At 39.0% G+C, this 21,312-nt stretch overlaps 2 protein-coding genes across 2 annotated transcripts; one reads left to right on the forward strand and one right to left on the reverse strand.

Annotated features, from left to right (window-relative positions):
* Positions 1 to 362: 362 nt before the first annotated feature.
* Positions 363 to 14,152, forward strand: parpbp (PARP1 binding protein). The gene is made up of 11 exons (XM_084111815.1): positions 363 to 507; positions 731 to 902; positions 1,906 to 2,139; positions 2,249 to 2,359; positions 3,281 to 3,451; positions 3,575 to 3,729; positions 5,850 to 6,027; positions 6,108 to 6,289; positions 7,005 to 7,086; positions 12,558 to 12,753; positions 13,847 to 14,152. Exons 2-11 carry the CDS (start codon positions 753 to 755, stop codon positions 14,149 to 14,151), a joined length of 1,764 nt encoding a protein of 587 aa, XP_083967941.1. The 5' UTR covers positions 363 to 507; positions 731 to 752; the 3' UTR covers position 14,152.
* A 406-nt stretch (positions 14,153 to 14,558) lies between these two features.
* On the reverse strand, positions 14,559 to 16,824 carry pmch (pro-melanin-concentrating hormone). Its single transcript, XM_084111817.1, has 3 exons — positions 16,531 to 16,824; positions 15,257 to 15,428; positions 14,559 to 14,698 (listed from the first exon to the last, which is right to left on the reverse strand). Exons 1-3 carry the CDS (start codon positions 16,774 to 16,776, stop codon positions 14,649 to 14,651), a joined length of 468 nt encoding a protein of 155 aa, XP_083967943.1. The 5' UTR covers positions 16,777 to 16,824; the 3' UTR covers positions 14,559 to 14,648.
* Positions 16,825 to 21,312: the final 4,488 nt, after the last annotated feature.

The raw sequence follows: 21,312 nt of genomic DNA on the forward strand, positions 1-21,312 counted from the left end.
ACGATATAAACAAGTGTAAAACGTACTGATTAATGCTTTAGTTTAGTGCCAGAAAGATGTATAGGAGTGTTTGTTGATTTCTCTAGAGTCTGGACTGAAATGAAATCATTTCTCTAGGGTCTGGACCGAAATGAAATCATTTACTCCGATTTATAGCCCAGGGGAAATGTCCTGCTCCTGCACTTATAAAATAAAAGTGTTTTTAGCGGTGGCAGTAGCTCTCATATTCTTCCACATCGCTATTATGAGTTATATTTATTTTGTCAACAAGGATACACATGTCGGTTTGAAAGAAAACAAACGGTACTGTTCCGTTGCGCTTTTGACTTCCTGTTTGATGGGGGCGGGGCCAACAACACATCGCGCTCTGTGATTGGTTCAGACGTTTTGGCATGTGGATTTAAATTTACAGGCAGCGCACCAGTTTATAATAACTTATTTACTGGCGTCTGTTTTCCCATATGTTTCACATTAGAGACCTCGGACGCGAATTTAATATCAGTGTTGGTAAGTTGACCTACGAGGTTTGAAGGTTCTGTTCTTAATGAAGTGCAAAGGGGCTCTTGTTCCTGACTATTATTGTGATTTGCTTGATGTCTTTGGACTTTCTGTTCTAGCTCAAAAGTAGAGTTGGAAAGCTATATGTGAGGTGTGGCTGAATTGCATGTATGTTCTGCTGTCTGCTCATAATCATTTCATTGCTGACCTGCTCAATTTTCTGACCCCGTAGTACATTTTGTAAAGATTGAATAATGGTGGTTATGGAGGAAAGCCTGAGAGCAATGACCAGGGTTTTCAGAAGAGAGTGTCACAGGGTGTTGGACTCTGAGAGGACCACCATCCAAGGGGCTGATGGGATGCTGATGGTCCTACAACTTGCTATGGCTGGGGTCAACAAGCAGGTAATGTTGCATTGTAAGGAACTTGGTTTGAAGACTTTAGTCGACATCTTTAGAATCTGGGTTATTACTTTTTGTGAATAATTATTTTAGTAACCAAGCATTAAAGTTTGGATCTCAGGTCTGTAAAAGCATGTACACTAACTTTCAAATGTTTGTGGCCAGAGTAAGATTTAAAAAGAAGTAAATACTTTTGGTCAGAAAGGATACATTACATTGATCAAGTGACAGTAAATATATTTATAATGTTACAACAGTGATACTTTAAATAAATGATATTCTTAAAGAGTCCTGAAAAAAAAAATCAGTTTCCATAAAATTTATTAAAGGGATGGTTAACCCAAAAATGAAAATTGTCATTTACTCACCCTCATGTTGTTCCAAACCCGTAAGACTTTCGTTAATCTTCGGAACACAAATGAAGATCTTTTTGATGATATCTGAGCGATTTCTGTCCCCATAGATGGCTACGCAAGTACCACTTTGACGCTTCAAAAAGTTCATAAAGAGATTGTAAAATGAATTCATATGAATTGAGCGGTTTAATCCAAATTTTCTAAAGAGACTCGATCGCTTTATATGATGAACCGAATAAATTTAGGCTTTTATTCACATATAAACATTGAACATTTCATTAAAATATCTTCATTTGTGTTCTGACGATGAACAAACGCCTTACAGGTTTGGAATGACATGATGGTGAGTAATTAATGACAGAATTTTCATTTTTGGGTGAACTATCCCTTTCAAGCAGCACAACTGTTGATAATAATAAGAAATCTTTCTTGAGCTGCAAATTACCAGATTAGAATAATTAATGAGGATCATGTGACACTAAAACTGGAGTAATGACTGTTGAAAATTCAGTTTTATACATGTAGTAATAGAAAGAAAAGAAAAGGAGTCACGCAAGTTTGAATCATACATTTTGTTCTGTATCTGTACATTTTCTGTGGATCGGTTGTGCGTAATATGCTTGTCCCTGTGTTTGCTCTACTCCTGACAGGAGTATGGGGACTTTGGTGTTGCTTTGAGTGAAGTCTTGGCTGCCTGGAAATACTTCCTTCTGGATAAGCTCCAGCTATCCCACAACGATATCCCTCTTCCACAAAACTATGACCTCATTCGAAAAGAGTATGACTGCTTTTTGAAACGCACAAATACTGTGGACTTGATTGACGTCTTCATTATGTTCAAGGAGCTTCGGATAAATGAGGACCCTGAGGAGCCCCTAACTGCGGTGAGTGCTGCCTGCGGGCCTCAGATTTGGTTATTCTTTCAGTCGTCTTTCCGAAAGAACTTTAACCTGTGGTGTATTCTTTAATCTGCGGTCTTATCTCGATATCTAGATGCAACTGTTTCAATTTCTCATTGGTGAAAAGGAGAGTTTGGAAAAAATGGAATCTTTTCCTGTGTGTCCCGCAACTCCATCTAACAAGGCTGGAATCTGCAGTCCACAGGTAACTGGGGAAGGATTAGTATTAAACTTGAGAAAATCCAAGACGATTAACATTTCTGTCTATATTTACTTAAGTAAAATTATTTCATAAAAAAAGGGGAAAAATATTAAATACACCTAATTCTGACACTGTATATTCATGTATAAGTATATTTAACATTTATTTACGGTTTATACACACAATTATTTATATATACACTTTTGAAATGGCTGACCTGCTTTGAAACGTACCTAACTCCCATTAGATGGATGGGTATATTATTGTCCAATAACCTTAAAAAAAAAGCCAAATATGAACAATTAACTGGCATAATTGGCACTAAATAATCCACATCAGTATCCTATGGAACGTTTTAAAGCTATTGGACCTAGTAACAGCAACTAAGAAAGGTGAAGCTTAACAAAGGGTTAATTAATGTTGATTCTGGCACTTCTGACTGATGTCAAGATCTTACTCTAGTTTTCTTTTCCTGGCTCTCATTCTCCCTTTTGTTTCCTGTTAAATTAAACACCCGGGGATGTCTCTTATTCAGAAGAACGTGAATATCATATCATTCAGAATCGAGAAATGAGAACAGGATGTTTTAAAAACACTTTGTATAGTGTGTTGAAACTACTGCTACTCTTGCCCAGTTCTGTTCACAGCTGCTCTGCTGGGCTCTGATTTATGTGCGAGTAGACGCTGGGCTTTGCCACTGTAATACTGGGGGTGATGAAGTTTATGAGCCTGGCCTGTTTAAGCTTAAGGGGTTGTGGAAAAAGCCCGTCCTCTATACAACATGAGTCCAAGTCCGCTAACTGACTCATCAGTATTGCAGAACGGAAGAGTATGAACTGTTCCTGTTAAAAAAACAAACCATTCACTCTTTCAATTAATTACAACCAATTATCGCAAATGGTTGTTGTTCAACTTTTCTTTCAGATACAGAGAGTTGTCAGGAGAGTTTTCTGTTCTTATTTGGGTCTTCTGGTGAACTGTAAGAATGACCTGGCCCTCGTGTACACCCTGGACAACCCTAATCGCTCTCTGGGCCACATCGCCTTTACTGACCTGAGGCATGCTGCATGCAACAACGCCTCGTCTCTTTTCTTGGTGAATTTGCAATGACTTGTACTTTTCAAATAGATAAATTCACATTTGCACACATTTTTGTTCAACTACACATCTTTTTAAGCCTAATGTGAATGCTGATTAATTGCCTTCTTGTGTGTTCAGACAGTGACGTCGTTTGTCAGGGCCATACAGCTGGGAGGAAAGGGGTACGCCCCACCTGAGTCTCACCCCTTAAGGAAGCACATAAAGGGTTTATCGGAATTTCTCAATTTTGTCGACCAGTGTCAAGACATTTTAGGAGAAACCCCCAATCCAAGGTACGCTTTCATGCCCTATTTGGCCTGAATAGGAACTCTGTAGGAACTGTATGTCCAGCATTGGCAAATATCTACAGCTGCAATGTAGACTCAAGACATTTGCTGTGTTCAGAATGGAACTACCTTACTATTGAAAATAGGGCTATATATATATATATATCTATCTCTATCTATCAACATTTATTTAATTTATTTGAACATGATTATTGTAATTCTAATATTAAGTAAAGAATTAGGCATTATTCCATAAAGTTTCTAGTTGCTCACATGACTTCACACTGTTGATGACATAATGTTGCCTATGCATAATAATCCCCCAATTTTGTGTAAAATGTCCGAGTACTTGTAAAGCCAATAATGACTGGTATTACTTTCTATTAATCTGTCACACTGGAAATGGCAGGTCAGTTTGAGTGCACTGCATCATGGGATACATTATTCCATGCCATGAACCATGCCTGTTGTAAACTGCTCTTTTTGGCAGATACAATTTGCATACACAAAATTGGCACCCTGTGTGTTGCACATCGTACATTCTGTATGCTAACTGCAGCAGTAGTATGAGTGGTATACTATTCTAATAGCCATTGCTTTGAATCAGTAGCAAGGAATGTCATGACCTGGCCTTGACTTCCTTTGCATCTCTCTATCATTAGTGCACAACCCCAAATGAGAGAATAGAAGCCTTTGATTTATACAGATTTTGTATCACATTGCTTGGCCCAAAGAAAATGTTCCTGCTATCTGTATTTGTAGATCTGTTGGTCTCCTATCTTGAAAACGGATCCTCTCGTCGATCTATAGATGCATGTTCCTCTTCTCTCAAACGCAACATTTAATGACGTCTGCACCCGTATTAATGAAATTGCCTGAATTGTTCAAGCATGTTTATCTGAAGAACATCAAAGTGTGTTGTTCCGAACAGCAACTGGCGACTTGTCCCACCTTAGTTTGATAACTCTGATTAAACGTCATAACGCTGAGATTCTGCAATGATAACTTGCACTTCAAAACGTCTGAGCAAATCTCCACTAGACATTTGGCAGCACAACACATGGAGCTGAATAGTGTAGATGATTGAGTTATTCAGAAAGGACGCAAGATCATTTCCTGCACTGCATCATGTGCATCAACTTCATTTTTGATGGAAGTGCCTTGAACCTGCTGCATGTGGTCCTGTTCACCGGCACGTCTCTCTCCTCTGATGAGCGAGTGCAAGCGCTGCGCCAAAAGGGGTCTTTCATCGGTCTGCTACCCTGCCTGTGCAGTTCCCCACCTCCCAGCACCTTATGGAGTACTGTATTACCACACACAAACACTCCTTACGGGGGAATCGGGGTCTCTCGTACAGCTAACATCTGTTTTCCCAGATGATTCTGTTACTGTAATTCCCTTTCACAAAAGCAAGGTCAGGGATTCAGGGCGGCCTCTTTCCTGCTGCAGCCCAAATGTTTACATTTATTAATCTGTTCATATATTCACACACAAAGTGAGGTGGAGTACAGCAATAGCACTGGTCTGGCACAAAAACCTCTTGGACCCTCCTAGACCACATTTTTACATGAGTTATAGAGTGGTCACACTAGATTTTAATCAATTCTGCAATAAATGTCTTTATATAACAAATAATTAATATTCAAGAGTTTGACAGTCATGGAAAATCTGAAAACCTTATTTCTCAAAGGCCTAGACAAGTCATTGAAATGTATTCTTTTTTTTAAAGTTATGATCAGCGGTTGTTAAGTAGTGCAAATAATAGCTTGTTATAACAATTATTAATATATTGAAAATATTTATTGCATATTATTTATGCAATTATAGATGTTAATGTAGAATTAAACTTGCAAGCCATAGTTGTTTGTGAGTGTTTGTGTTTTTAAAGCAAAACCAGTTGACAAATTGGTTTGTAAGATTCATTAGCAATTTGTTTTTGTTTTTAAATCTATTAATTGCAACAAAAAAGTAGTCATGGAAAATCGTTGGTTAAACCTTGCAGCTTCTTGTGTTGATTTGCCAACTAAACTGCACAAAGGAGAGTTCTCTCCTTGTTTGTGACTGCACGTTTAGGATTGGTGAAATTTGAAAAGGCTCATTTTTGTTAATTGTCTTGTCTCAAACAGAGAAGCTGGATCCAAGCTGGTGTCTAGTATCAGAGCTGCTTTGGTCAAAGGCCGCAGTGGTGGAGACCCAGTATACCTTGCAGCAGAGGACACTGCCAAAAGTCTCAAGGAAAGGATCAGCCAAATACACACCACGCAGACTCAGTCAGTGATTGGCACAGGAATTAGTCCAGCCAGGGTAAAACACAGTTGATGTACTCTATTTTCTGAATCTCACCAAACCAGCATTATTAGTAAGACACAATGTTTACTTTTTAGCCCAAAGCGCATGCTATTAACCACTCTACTGCCTATGGGGGCCGAGAGACTGTTAAGGTTCTGATGGCCCTTTTGGATGAAGAGGCACTAGCCCCGCCCTGCAGGAACAAGGCGGAACTGCTTTCTGAAGATCATGCGATTCTTAATGGCAGCGCTGGAGCTTGTCTTCTTACTCTGTACAAGTGAGTTACAGCCTTTGACGGTACGATTACAAGGCCATGATCTAAAAATGGACTATGTTATGAGCAGTCGTGGCCTAATGGTTAGAGAGTCAGACTAGTAACCCAAAGGTTGTGGGTTCAATTCTCAATACTGGCAGGAAATGACTGAGGTGCCCTTGAGCAAGGCACCTAACCCCCAATCGCTCCCCGGGCACCACAGCAAAAAAGGCTGCCCACTGCTCTAGGTGTGTGTATCCACGAGTGTGTTCACTACTCACTACTCCTAATGTGTGTGCACTAACTTGGATGGGTTAAATGCAGAGGAAAAATTTACCATTGGCCTTCACATGTCACCTTCATTTTCACTAATCAAAATGATCCCCATTCCCTTGCGAAAATGACTAAAAACACTGTATTATGCATGCCAGGCCAGTAGTTGATGTCAAAAATGGATTCTAAAATTAAAAAAAGGTTTAATTAGTATTGTTGTTGCTGTTTTCTTTAATGATGCAAAAATACAGTTGTTGTAGAGTTAGTAGATAGTTCCTGTCTATTTGATCTGTTTAACTCTCCTTTTAACAGGTGTGGCAAAAAAGTTAATTTGTGTTAATTGGACTAATTAAAACTGTTGTTTGTTGCAGTCATTTATTTTTATGTCGTATTTTCATTTGCATTTCAACACCTCGTTTTATTCTTCAGTTATTCAACTTGTTCTCGTTCCAATTTGTGCCTATAGATCTCCAGAAGCTCCTACGGGATCTTCTCCAAAACCTTTACGGAACCGCGTCTTGAACCAACAAGAACAGACCAAGTCCAAGGTAAAGAATCATCGAGGTTGTGAGCAGAGACCCTGGTCTCAAATAGCGGTCAAACAAAAATTGAATGTGACACTTGATTTTAAAAACAGACAGCAAGTAATGCACGTTCACGAGCTATATCATCTGCTTCCTCTGTTTTGTAATGTGCAAATTTATACACTACAGCTGTTTTTTATGCATGGTGCTTGTGCAGAGGGTTTCCTGTAAAAACAACCACTGAGTGTGAAATTTAGTGTAGTACAGTACACTCCAGACTTGAACCAATAACCTCTGGCAGTGATGCGCATTCACACACTTCAAGCCTATCTTATCCAGAAAACATTTAAAATGGTCTTGGAGGGCTGTGAGAAGAAAGATTATATTTGCATGTGCTAAAACTTTAGGATTGTCTTCTGGCCTTGTAAGGATTTCTTTTACTATTTGGTCATAAAGTTCTTGAAAGGAATAAATCCCTTAATATGAAACAACTGCCTGAATAGGAACTAAATGATGCCTGTCAAAGAGGCTTGTTTCTGAAACCAACTTTAACTAGTCACTGGGTTGCTAACACGTTTTAAATGTGGTGATGAATGGCACTTTAAATTTAAGGACTGGCCATCTTCACCAACCAAGAAGTGGTGAGCGCTCTGTGAACATGTATGCTAGGCACATTTTGTTAAAAGGCTTCTTTATTTGATTGCACTAGCAGATGTCTCTTTAGACCTCCACTTTCTGGCCGCCTTCCTGTGTTAGTGAGTGGTAATGGTCCCCGGGCAGCTCACCGCTTCCTGAACTGGACGGGCGGAAGCTTTCTGCATCAATTTCACTTTGAACATGCCATATCAGTGGCGTTACTCCGCTAGCAAGGGAAACTTGAAAGGTTATTGTTTCCTGTTGTCTGCAGAATGACTTTATCCAGTCATACTCGAATAGTTTCATCACAAACTGACGTTGATTGGCACGGGGAGAGATCTAGAGGTTCCTCCAGCAGTACGACTGCAGAGAGAGATTATTTTGAGTACAGTTATGTAGTAAGGTTTAATGAACTCGTAATGAACCCCACAGTCGGTACTTTGAGGGCCAGTATACATAAATTTTTTTTTTAAAAAGATGATATTAATTTTTTACATAAAGTTAGCACATCTCCAGCTGCACATGTCCATTTAAAAATGCGCTCAAAACAGAACTCTCGTATTAAGATCTGCATCAAGTTACCCAATCTCAAGTGGATGGTCTAAGTACAGGGGCCCGTTCTTCGTACGTCGCTAACTCAGTTAGCTGGATTTGATTGGTGACGATTTGGCATGATCTTGGATTGTTTGGTTCTTCGAAGCTCATCCTGGACTTGCTGTCATAGCAACAGGTCCGTAAGGTTAAACCTGCTCGGGAGCAGGCTTATTTCATGTAAGCGGGATTAGATCCCGGCTTTATAAGCGGAGCTGATACAGGAAGTCCAGCCCAGCGCGATAGTGCACTTTCTGAGAGATATATTTTTTTCTCGTGACTCGTGAGATTGTCGTTTACATTATTCATTTGTTGGAAACGCACATTTATTTTCGACTTGTCGGAGTCGGGCTTTAACTACAGCACAAACTGTTTGCATTGCCCTAAGATTATTTGCGAGTGGCTCTTTCCTTTACACTATCGGAGATGCGGAGAACTTGATGGAAAGTGCTGTCTGTCGTGTCATTCGGAGTTTACCTGGTGCTTTTAGGTTTAAAAAACAGTTTTAGGTTTTTTAGGTTTTTTCATGGCATTTCCAAGCCACTTAAGACCCAATGTTGTAAAGGGGTGTTTGTTTGTTTTTTTGTTTTTTGTTTTTTTTTTAGGTGAAGATCATGCAATCATGACCATGCCGATTACAGTATATGTCACGCTTATAGGCTAGACCATAGACTGCCATCAAGGCCTCAATGAAGGGGATTATGTGAACAGAAAGGGGGTTCACAATGTAAATGTGTAACCCAGTTACTATTGTGATTCTTAATATTCCAGATTAGTAATATATCAAATTTAAAAAAGGCAGTTGACTAAAATCTTCCATATCACAAATGTGAACGCAAAATGGCCAGGATCTGTGCATGACTTAAGAATTTTCAGAGATTCACATTCATGCACATTATTTGAAAGTGATAAGGAAATTTCCACAATTAAATATCAAGCTCACTGTATTACATACACTTATGCTGATCCTAACAGAACTGCATTTTTTCATAGGTGATTATGACATGTTCCTGCCTGCAGACAGGTGTTTTATGGCCCCATTCCCTGACCCAAACCAGTTACAATGCAGCTCTAGCCAGGACAAGGGCACACAATGAAATGAACTTTGGGTAACTAAAGGGAAGATTTCAGTGTCTGAAAAGTCTGAGGGGTTGCACACCTGACAGGACTTGTGACATTGTTGCATGTGCCATATTACACAACATTTGCCAAAAAAAGAAAGAAAAAAGCAAGTGGTCAAGTGCCTGCGACAAGAAATATTAGACACATGCCTCATGCAACAAATAAAAAGGAAAAGTTGGCTATACACTGCCCACCTGTAGGCCTGTGTCTCCTCTGTCTGTGCAGACTCTTCTGTAGGCCTTTCTGTAGATGTGGAATCGTGCAACTTATATTGCAGCCATAAAGCATAAAAGTATAAATTAAGTAAAGTTATTTATGCACTTGCAGGTAGGCTAGTTCCTCCATATGACAGTTATCTGAGAGGGTTTATTCACTGTCCAGTGCAATGGAAACAAATGGACATTACAAAGTCTTATACTTTCTTTCCTTTGGAAAGTTAGAAAATGTCCACTTACTGCACATATTTCAGCCACCACTTTCTTGGGAACAGATACAAGTGTTGGTGTATTATGTAAAAGTGCACAAAAGAGGAAAACACAATGTCATTACAATGAACTACACTCGGGGGGGAAAATGTGATCAATAACTCATGGCAAAATATTTTTACATTAACATAAGTTTATCAGTTTTCACTTTCACAAGTCAAAGCAATTCATCATTACTCAAGATTTAACAGTTGAAATAACTATACGGCCTTAATTTAAGGCAGCAAAAATTATTTTACAGTGTAGGCTACTAAGATCTTTTTCTTGATTGCTTTTATAAACAGACAACCATTTATTTAACAGTGCCTTTTATAAAAGAGACTATAATATAACTAAAAAATAAGGAAAGCAATATCTTTGTCATAGTGTCTTTGCAATGGTTAAAGTTACCACAGTCATTGCATGCAGTAGCACCTCAATGCAGTACACGAGATCCAGGGGGCGGAGTTGGATCCAGATATAAGGGGTGGAGATTGGTAGGTTTAGGGGTGGGTTTAGGGATTAAGGGGTGGAGATGGGTAGGTTTAGGTATATGTAAGGTGGGAGGAGTTGGATCCGACTCCTCCCCATGGATTTCATGTTCTGCAGTGAGGACCATCTCATTGCATGTGCTGCACTTTATTTGTTCCATTTTGTTTTATTGGTGTTTTTTCATTTGTCTATTTACCTTTTTTTATAATTTGAAAGATAATAAAAAAAGAAATTGGTAGTCCTTGAAAACCAAAAAAGTAGTGCTTGAAGTCCTTAAGAGTCCTGGAATTTCATTTTACATTATCTGTACAAACCCTGGATATTAGACAAAATAAAAATTTCATTTAATACAGGTACTCCTTGAAAACAACAAATTCAGCTTGAAACATGTTCTAGCAACACTTTTCCAAAGTGTATTTATTTTGATTAACAATAAATTGTATTAATATTATATATTAAATAAAAATATTATTTAATAAACTCTAAAAGTAGAATCAATTATAATAATAGTAAAAAGGCTATTCTGAATAGGAATTTATTATACTAATACTAATTATAATGATAAAAAATGCATTCTCTAACATGCTTATCCTAGTCACAGGGATGCTGGATCCTATTCCAGCATTGTGGGCTGAAGGCAGGGAAACACCCTGGATATAAATATCTTATATTATATCTAAATGAGTTGAATGTGTAAATTAATTCTACTTCACAAACTTTCATTTATAATAATAATAATAGTTGTAGCAATAAAAATAATTTACTTTTTTTCAACATACAGGAACACGATGAGTAGTTTAAAATCAGAGACCTTCCCCTCAAACTGTTCACAGTACTTCGATGCACATTGCTAAGTGTTAACAATAATGTCTCAGCTAACACTTATAAGTTGATTTGACGTTAATTTCATGTGTAAATGGGAACTTAAAGGAATAGTTCACTTAAAAACAGACACTTGATAGACCCCCTTGACTTCTATAGTATATATATATATTTTTTTTTTCCTATTATGGAAGTCAGTGGGGTCCATCAACTGTCTGGTTACCGACATTCTTCAAAATATCATCTTTTGTGTTCAGCAGAAGAAAGAAATTCATACAGGTTTGAAACAACTTTTTCATTTTTAAGAGAACTATTCCTTTAATCTTACGGCTGTGCTACTAGTGCTGTGTCAGCTGGCTCCTCGGGTTTTTCCCAGGGCAGGTGTTATTCAATCATGCGTCATTTCATTGTATGCTTCACAAACACGCAGACACACCCCTCATCTTATTGAAGGCTTAATGATGACGTTCATATCAGAGGAAGTAGCTGGTGGACCCAGCCTGTTGCAGTTTTTCTTGGGCTCTCTGTTGGCGTGCAGTCAGGGCTGCCCAACGTACCATATAAGCCTCCCATATGAAAGCACCCAGTCTGAGCGATACTGTTGTTTTAGGTGCTCTTTTGAGAAGTGCTTTGAAAAGCTGCTCTCAAGCTTTGATTTTTTTTTTTCCCCCCCCTCACATACACCCACTGCCCCGTTTTCTCTACGCTTTGCAGTCCCACCCAACTATGCCTGCAGTATTTTTTTATTTTTTTACTTTGCTGAATTCCACTCTCCTACTGCGGCCGGCTAGCCTAAAGGGAGAGAGCCTTGAATCCTGATAATCCTTAGCAGAGATGGATCAAAGGCCCTGAAAGCGGTGGATCAGCGCTTCTCTGAGACCCTTGAGACCTTAGAGGTTCACTACGCCTGTTAAAGCTACCATTTCCTTATTTCATGCTCCTCACGGCCTCCGGACCGCAATATTTATCTTTTTTTGTATTCTTCTCATAAGATTTTAGATGTGGTCATTTCCACCCATGTTGTATCAGCAGGGCTGAATAATAAGGACGATCTGATGACCATAGGCCAGTGTGAGAGAGTTTCTGGGTAGTTGATGGGAATGTTATTTGTCCAATCGGACCAGTCCTGCAGTGCCACTGTGTCATACATCTTTTGTTGACCATATTCATGTCTTGAAAACTTAAACGCTTGGTTTTGTGACAATTTGAATATTCTTGGCAATATAGCACTGAGTAGCAGTTTTTTTTAAATATTATTTTATATACAGTATACACATGCATGAGAATAAGCAGTTCACGTTTTTTGAAACTCAACACTAACTGAAAATGTATATTTATTGACCATTTTAACACTTTTCCCCCACTCAGGTTGTGCGGCCAACCATCCGCTCTCAGTTTGCGTGTACGTACAAGGACGATGAGCTGCCCCTCAACCGGGTGTTGGAGTTTCCAAGTGCTAGCCAACTTCCCACCTGTGCGCACCCTGCGCCCAAACGAACCATCTCTTTACATGTATCTGTGGAGGAAGAGTGTGACTCCCCTGGGATGGACAACAGACTCAAAGGTAGTGTCTCTGCCAAGCTTAAAGATGCCATTATGTCAAAAAGTAGATTTAGATAGATAATAAAATCTGTAGGATTTCTCTTCTGAGAAACAGTGGCGATTCTGGCCAAAAAATAAATAAATAAATAAATATTGATCGTATTGATGTTGACTCATCCTGCATGCCACAGACTCATGTCCTATCAAAGGCTCTCTAGAATTAGAGTCCCACCTCCTGTAACCAACTGGCAAGAAATCTGTTCAAGTCATTTTGTATTCATGTATTTTTTTGGGAACACTTTAGTTTAGGGTCCAATTCTCACTATTAACTAGTTGCTTATTAGCATGCATATTACTATGATTTTGGCTGTTTATTAGTACTTATAAAGCACATATTATTGCCTTATTCTGCATGACCATATTCTACATCCCTTAATCCTACCTAATACCTAAACTTAACAGCTACCTTACTAACTATTATATATAACTATATAAGCAGTAATTAGGAGTTTGAGGCAAAAGTCGTAGTTAGTGAGAATTGGACCCTAATCTAAAGTGAGACCAATTTTTTTTTTTTTTTTTTTTTTAACAAGAGGGGGCTCAGTTCTAAGTGTACTGAATAACCTTCATGCTTGGTCTGTTCACTGCGCACACACGCAGAAGTGCTCCCCTTTTCTGACGCCACACAGTCGGAAAGATGCCCAGGTCCACCTCCACAGCCCAGGCCTCGATCCCTGCCCAGTCCCTGCTTGGGGACTGGTACTTAAGATCAACCTTTAAACGATTCCCCATCCCATAAAACCTGGCCGCCCCCACATCTGTTGTAAAAACCCTGAGAGCACACGCTTCTCTTCCCCCCTCGCTTGCTTTTTTGTGGGAACGCGGGCTTCGCTCCACCAGGTTATATGACAAATGTTCAGCTTCAGCACTGTAAAATAAACACACCGCCTGTTAAAGTGCAGACTAACGTCAGCAATTTCATCATAACCTTTTCTACCCTTCCGTCCTCAGCCCTCCCTTCTTTTTTATTCCTGCTCATTGTTTCACCTTATTCTCAAATTCAAATGTTTTTCTTTTGTCCCCCCCCCCTTGTTTTTCTGTGGATGTGGACCCAGAGGCCACTAACTTGAGGTGTGAAGGTCCCGGCCAATCCGCTCTGGGGGAACATAGTGGAAATGCCTGGAAGCAAGCAGGTGGGAAGGGGACCCAGCCAGAACAGCTCCGAAGAGCAACCGGGACCTCGAAGAGAAAGCTTGCCAATAGAGAGTGCGCTGAGCATGGAAAAGAAGATAACCAGCCCCCTCAGAAAAGACCCCCTGCCAAGGCTCCCGCTGGAGGCCTGGGGAAAAGGAGCAGTAAAGCTGCCGGCAAGAAGCTCATTGCTGGTCAGGGCAAACTGACTGGATTTTTCAGACTATAATTTACTCCATGATCTCTTATTGATGATGCTGTTTTGGCAACAAGCACATATTTAATTTATTGGTAGTCTAAATGCATTTAAGGAGGATAGTTCATCTGAAACTGGTAATTTACACCCTCATCTTTTCAAACCTTTTTATTTTTGCCATGAAATATCCCTTTAAATAAATAAAAACCAAATCACATCAACATGAGTCAGGGAACTCTTCTGCAGATATATTTGTTTGTGGGCATGTTCGAGACTTAAGGGAGAAGATTGAGTTGGCAGAGATTGAACTGTATCATTTTAATTGATGATTGTGTGACTGGAGTACATTTTTATAATGTATACTTTCTGTTTTCCTTAAACACGACCCATCATTTGCAGATTTTAATAAATTTTTATTTCCATTCTTTAAAATCATATAAGTATGTTTGTCATCTTTATATTTAGAGTATCTTGAAGGATCAAGGGAGATCTGGGAAAATCATGCAGATGCTTTGTCAGCTGCTCTGTTTTCAAGCTTTCCAGCAGGGCCTGTATACTCGTCCTATCATGCACCTCAGCACTGTGAAGAGAACAGGAAGAGCAAAACAAATTTAGTATTAAATATAACTGGAAGACAGCTTGTTTACTCATGGGTATATTCTCTACTGACAAATAAATAACCGAAGCTTGTTTGTTGGTCTGCTTTGCTAGTTTTAGAGGGGTTTTGATCACTTTTCAGGCCAGCTTAAACCATTTAAGACCAGAAAAACATCTTTGCAATTGTTTTTCATAAAGTAAACCATAAACAATTGTTTTTCATAAAGTTATGGATGTCAGGTTTTGCTTTTTACCCAAGTGGCTTTGACTTCAGATTTCAGATGTATGTGCCAGATAAGAGACATCAAAAATGTGCAGTGTTGGGGGTACTTCAGGACCAGGGTTGGGAACCACTAGATGGATGGCCAGTCTATCACCAGGTGAAACGTTATTTTATTTAATTTTTCTCTCTTTTAAAAAAATAAATCCTATACAGACAATTATTTAAAAACTTGCTTCAAAAGCACTTTCATACTATCAATTTCATACTACTTTCATGGCTAGTGGAGAGGAAGAAGATAAGAAACTTGGCAGTGCTTACTGTCTATGTCCCTCCTGCCCACAGGAATGACATCATCATCCACGCTACGTCGCTCATCCCTCATGTTGAATCCATCCAGAGCATGATCCATCCCACGTGGCGACAGTACAGGGAAGTTTCTCGAAAATGCAAGGTTTGCTTCCCTCCCAGGAGACCCTTTCATTCCTGTGTCCTGATGGAAAAGGGAAATGCATTAAAAAAAACACAAATATGAATGTGGGACAACCACTTGAACAGAAGCAGCCTAACTCAAAACACTGCTCCCTCTACAGGCATTTTTTTCTGGAGAATCAAAGTCTGAAACCACACATGGAGATGTTTAAGTTAATTTGAACAACACACGCCCAAGGGCAGCCTCAAGATCCCTCTCCATAACTGCTCCCAAACTACTGGAGCAAATCCAGTGCATGGAGCCCCACATGGAAGAAATGTCAAATTGCGACAAAGTTTCCCATGCCTCGCTTAGCCAATTTTCACAATATCACCATGGGCCCTTTTATCCATAGATTCCATTTCCCCTCTTGTGACCGTGTCCTTCCCATAGTCCTCTCCGACTGTTCCATTACTGCACTGATAATTGTAGCAATGTGAGGACGATTCAACCTTGAATTGTGAAAGCTCTGTTAGATACCCATAGAAAGGCCACCTGACTCCTACGATGCCAGCAAAATCGAATTGGTACGATTTCTTAAAGGTAAATCATTGCTTTAAATGGACTGAAACCAAACTTGTAAAGTGCATGTAAATGTATAAGTGTTGGCAAATACAATCTTGAAAAGAATTTTTTTTTTTGCAATTTTCACTTGTTTCACAGACAAGGCTTTGAGCCTAGTCCCCGACTAAAATGCATGTTTGAGCTGTTTTAACTGAAAGCAACTTGTTCTGACAAATCTTAAAATATGTCAGTATCATTGTTTTGTCTCAAGATGCACACCAGTAATGTTTTAAAGGCACGTTTATAAAAGCTACTTGAATGCCCTAATTGAACTAAGGTCTAATCCTGACTTAATCTAAGCCCTGTTCGTGAAACCGGGCCTTTGTTTGTCAACTCAACTAGATCTTTATTTATATCACACATTTAAAAACAACAAGAGTTTAACCACAGTGCTTTACAGTGTACATAACTGACCCCTAAAATCTTATATATATTTTTAAAAGTTAGTCAAAAGCTAAGGAATAAAAAAAAAAATTCAAAGCAGATTTAAAAATGTTAAGGGACGAGGCTGGTCTGACATGAAAAAAATTGAACATTAAATTGACATGCAAACACTTACAGCAAGTATGAAGATGCGTTTTGTCCCGTCTTCATCCACCAGTCTGCCTTCTATGATGGGGTGTCTTCTGTAGGTGAGCTGCCCAGGTCCTATTTCACTTGTATCGTCTTCTCCTGCTATCGATGCCAGTCTGTCTTGGTCTGTGCGTTCTTCATCCATCATAACTTCGGGCAGAGCCATTGTTGAGTGAGTATTCAACTCAACTAAAAGTGCAAGTGCAAACATGAGCATGTAGGAAGATGCCATGATCTTGGGCGATGATGGTTGATTTGCTCGCAGGAACCTGACTTTGCACTCGCATGTCCTCTAGGAAGCAAATGTGTGCTTTTATAATGTGTGCATGATGAGTTGGCCATTTTGATCTATTATTTGAGGTATTGATGACTTCCATGGCTCTTTGGTGAAAGTGGTTCACCTTGACATAAAGAGGTTGATGACCATCCACAGGGAAGATACTACGAGGATTATCTTTTATCTTCTTCTAAAAGACCCCACTGTGACTTTGTAAAAGGCCAAATAACATTTCATTGTAAATCTGGAGAAAAGGGTATCCCCTACCACTATGACTTTTGCACCCCTACCATACTTTGTTCTTCAAGCTCATGCAGTGGGTCAGAGGTTATGCACTGAGGTCACATTTTGTATAATATCTAAAAGCAGTAGTAGTAATCTGCTACAAACATTTACAATATGAAAGAAATGAGCCTCAAAGAAGGGAGAATGCCTGTTGAGACATCATCATCCATCAGATATTTTCAATTCCCTTGGTGCCGCCTCCTCATTGTATAGGCTAATATCTTCCTGTCCTTTTTTTGTTTGTAGGTCAGTGCTGGATTATATGTAATTTCATTTTAGGTAGAACTTTGACCTCTCTAAGAAAGGAGGCTTATATTGGTGGCCTTCTTTAAAGGACCAATTTACTGAGAGAGACATTCTGAAGAACGATGTGAGAGGTAGGTTGGTGTTAAGATCCCTAAGATGTATACACTGTTCAATCCTACATTCAAGACAATATCTTTCAATAAGAAAGGCATAATAATTGCAGCAACCCTGTAACACTGGTGATATTCCCCCTTCTAAATTAAATATGTAAAACGTTCCTCTATCCGGGATTAAAAGTGGTTTACAACGACAATAACACTAGGTTAAGCGCAGTGTGAAAAGTGCACTATATGTATGTTCACATTAGCGACGTTTCGCCAGCAAAAAAAGGTCCATTGTCAATTATAGTGTAGTCATAGTGCATGAAGCACTGCTCACACAGAAGTCACTTTCATTCAAACCAAGCAGCTTTCTGTTGGTCAATGCAGTGAATTTTTTTTTGAATTTTTGCGAAATATGCATGTGAAAATGTTTCGCCCTCACAACAAATTTCTCCTTCTATCTTTTTGATTCACTCATTAAAAGAAACGACTAATAAGAGTACTTCATAAGAAATCAGAGGTGTGTTTCCAAGGCTCCTCTTCAGTTCTTATGAAAACATAAGGGCTTTCCTTATTAATATCATGGAGGCTGTTGCACATGCAAGAAGAAATGGGACATGAATAATAGTTATTGAACTCAGCTGAAGTGATTTTACTTGGAACACTCAGCCTTTATTTAGTGAGTATTTGTGTTGGAGTGAGAGAGCCTCTACTGAAGGACTCAACTGGTCTATGGAGACAATGCTGTTCCAGCAAGAGTACAACTGAACTTCATAGTTTGACGCTCTGTTATTCTAACCTCTCTTTCTCTGTTGCCACTCCACTTTCTGATGTGTCTCACCCTTCAGAGCTACCTCTTCCCACCTTTAATTGCCCTCAGAACAATAATCTAATGTTCTGGTGTGCAATTTCATGCTAACATTCGTAGATCTCCTTTCATGCCTCAATTGCCACCATGGTGAAACATGGTGTACATTTGTGGTCTAGCTTAATTTTTTTGCCAGGTTTTTGAACCTTCGACCTCAGCGTAACTGAAATGTTAACTACAGTCACAGTTAACATAGAGGTAATCTCTATTAAATGCATTATGTAGAGCGATTCAGTCATGATTAATGTTGGCCAAAGTTGTGCGAATTATAATGAAGATTAAAGTGATAATGAGTATTTTAATTTCATTTTATTTTCTTCAGTAATTGACTGAACATTGCAGTGTAATCATTTATTTCAACATCAACCAGAAGATTTTAGGTTAAAATTTATATTTTAGGTGCTGTGACTGGTTCTCCCATCCCTAGTTTAATAGTTTAAAATAGTTTTAGATGGCATTTAGCATTTATCAAACTGCAGGACATGTCAGCTTTCTAAAAGTATTATGTCCGCTATCCAATTTCGTACTACTGCAAAAGCTCTCTGCATTTTCAAGTATGTACTCTGGGAGTACAGACTGACTGTGACTTTTGATTTGCTCCTTTGCAAATCTATCCTTTTGCCGCAAAACTGGAGACTTGAACATCCTGTAATTTAAGCGTTGCACTCTAATGGAAATCCATTTGTGTCCTCTGAATATTTTGCATGGGAATTACCAAAGGTGACACAAGATATATAATGACATCAGAATTTTGGCTATTTTTTGCTGTTACACAGAATCACACTTTTGGCCCTGGATCCCGCCACGGCCCCATCTCGCCCCATCTCTCACCTCATGGTCTTTGCCATTGATGGATCAGGTATCCACTCCAGAATTGGCAGCCGAAATACCCAGTAATGGAAAAGAGAGAGTGGTCTGAATGACAGTTTTTTGTGTTTTTTTTCATGCGGGATAAAGTTACGTACAATTATGGCCGCTGACTCAAAGATATTCCACTCATTGCCGGTTTGAATTAAAAATCACATGTGGATGCTTCGAGGAAAAGCATTAATTCTTCAAGAGAACTGGAGCTGTGTGATGAGTTTAAATAATGCAACAAAAAAAAAGAACTGCGGAAATGGACTGAAAGATTTAAGCAGTGGGACCGATGAACCAAGCACTTTGTCAGGGAGCATCTCATGGGGACATTTAGTTCCTTTGCTTCTCATATCAGGGGGCACTGCTGTAAAGTGGTCAAATGCATCTTGTGGTCAACAGGGACACTTGACTTGATGACATCACCAGTATCATCGCCATATTTCCCAACGGATGCCAAAAAGACCGGGCATGTTACTCTGTCCTATTTTGTTACGCACGTCTTCACAAACCATACGTTTTCATTTTCCAAAGACGTTAAAAAGCGGCTTTTGATCATCCTTTGGGAAACCAGGAGAATTTACGGTCACGATTCCAAGATGCTCTCCCCATTGATCGTATTACCAGATTATTTTCTTTACTCGTCTGTTGTTTGGTGGTGTAGTAAATGATGGGTTCAGGGCTGAAGGGGCCAATGGGGGCTCAAGCGGGACCATGGTGGACCAAGATGGGATTGGCTTCTTTGTTGCCCAGAGAACAGACCATGGTTTCCAGGAACAATGCAGCTGATGAGAAACTCTCCAAGGAAAATATGTGTCTGACATCATGGGTTCTTAAAGCTCGCAGCTGAGCCAACACTCTCTTGCCACAATCAGCTCCCAGTGAATTTCCACTGCTAACCGAGGGAGCGATCTAGAGGTAGAGGGTGAAAGGGAGTGTGTAGGGGTGTGGATGTCGCCTGCTACCTTGTGTATACGTGTAGTGTTGTATGATGACTGGAGACCTAAGAAGAGTTTGGTTTTGATTATCAGTGGACGTTATTCTGTGGCATTACAGTAATACTCATATATGAAACGGCTTTTGCAATGCTTTTAAATTTAGTGATGCAACACATGCAGCATGAAACAATGTAAGGAGGGACTTAATTTTATGCATCAGGATTGGATCGTGCACAGTGGGCTGTGAAAAGTGAGTTAGAAGTGTGTCATTTTGGGCCACAAGTGGAACCAAACGGAATTTTGATTGTTAGACCATTGGAGTTTTTTTTTATGATCCACTTGTTTGGTCAGTGGAAAAGTAATTTCAAAGGCAGAGAAAGTTTGTATTTGTATACTAGTTTGTATACTATCACAGCATTTATTAGTATTTTGAATTAGTTTTTTTTATATTTTCATTTTTCATTTTGATTTAGTAATTTCTTGTGATTTTTATCATTTTTATTAGTTTTTCTTTACATTTTCTATTCACATTTAATTGATTTTTATTTAAGATTTAATGGTTTTAGTGCTTCAACTTAAATGGAAATTGAAAATGTTGCCTACTGAAAAAATTTGTATTTCACTTAATGAAAACGATTTTAGTTTTAGTTAGCAGTAACAACACTGGTATTAAGAAAGTAAAGTGGGTTGATTTTAATGTTATGTTGTCTTTTTAAATGCCAGGATATGTGTTATGTACTGCAAATAAACATACAGGAAGAGACGCCATGAACGAATATGGGAGAATTGCTGTTATTTCTGGACTTCAATAGACCACCGCCATTTATGCATTGTACTAGTGTGTTTTACCAGGGCAAGTTATGCTGTATGACATTCGATAACACAACAGAACATCTGTTTTCCTTGTATTCATCCTCCTTTCATCACCTGCAAAGCTGCGTTTGTTAGAAAGTGTTACAGCTTGTGCTTAATTGTGGAAATGACATTCTGTCACTTATGTATTTGGTAATCAAAACAACACAAAGCAGTCAAGTTCTAGTACACACCTGAATCTGATTATTATTTCTGAACACATGGTGTTTGGAATGAATGCGTTTCATCAATGGCTGTTCAAGCCCATATTGTAAAGCTGCCAGATGTGCCCCGGGGTGCCCAGTCTGTCAAGACTGTTTAAATAGTTGCTGCTCCCTTAAAAACA

The sequence above is a fragment of the Abramis brama genome (assembly GCF_963993115.1).
Source record: "Abramis brama genome assembly, chromosome: 4".
Classification (NCBI taxonomy): domain Eukaryota; kingdom Metazoa; phylum Chordata; class Actinopteri; order Cypriniformes; family Leuciscidae; genus Abramis; species Abramis brama.

Bases quoted from the DNA above. Each gene is read 5' to 3' on its own strand.
- parpbp (XM_084111815.1), top strand. From the start codon at position 753: ATGGTGGTTATGGAGGAAAGCCTGAGAGCAATGACCAGGGTTTTCAGA. The intron at 2,360-3,280 runs GTAACTGGGGAA...CTTTTCTTTCAG, and splicing joins CTGGAATCTGCAGTCCACAG to ATACAGAGAGTTGTCAGGAG. The intron at 12,754-13,846 runs GTAGTGTCTCTG...ATGTGGACCCAG, and splicing joins GATGGACAACAGACTCAAAG to AGGCCACTAACTTGAGGTGT.
- pmch (XM_084111817.1), bottom strand. From the start codon at position 16,776: ATGGCATCTTCCTACATGCTCATGTTTGCACTTGCACTTTTAGTTGAG. The intron at 15,429-16,530 runs GTAAGTGTTTGC...CTTTTCCATCAG, and splicing joins AACGCATCTTCATACTTGCT to GACACAGGAATGAAAGGGTC. The intron at 14,699-15,256 runs GTAAGCACTGCC...TTCTCTTCACAG, and splicing joins GGGCAGGAGGGACATAGACA to TGCTGAGGTGCATGATAGGA.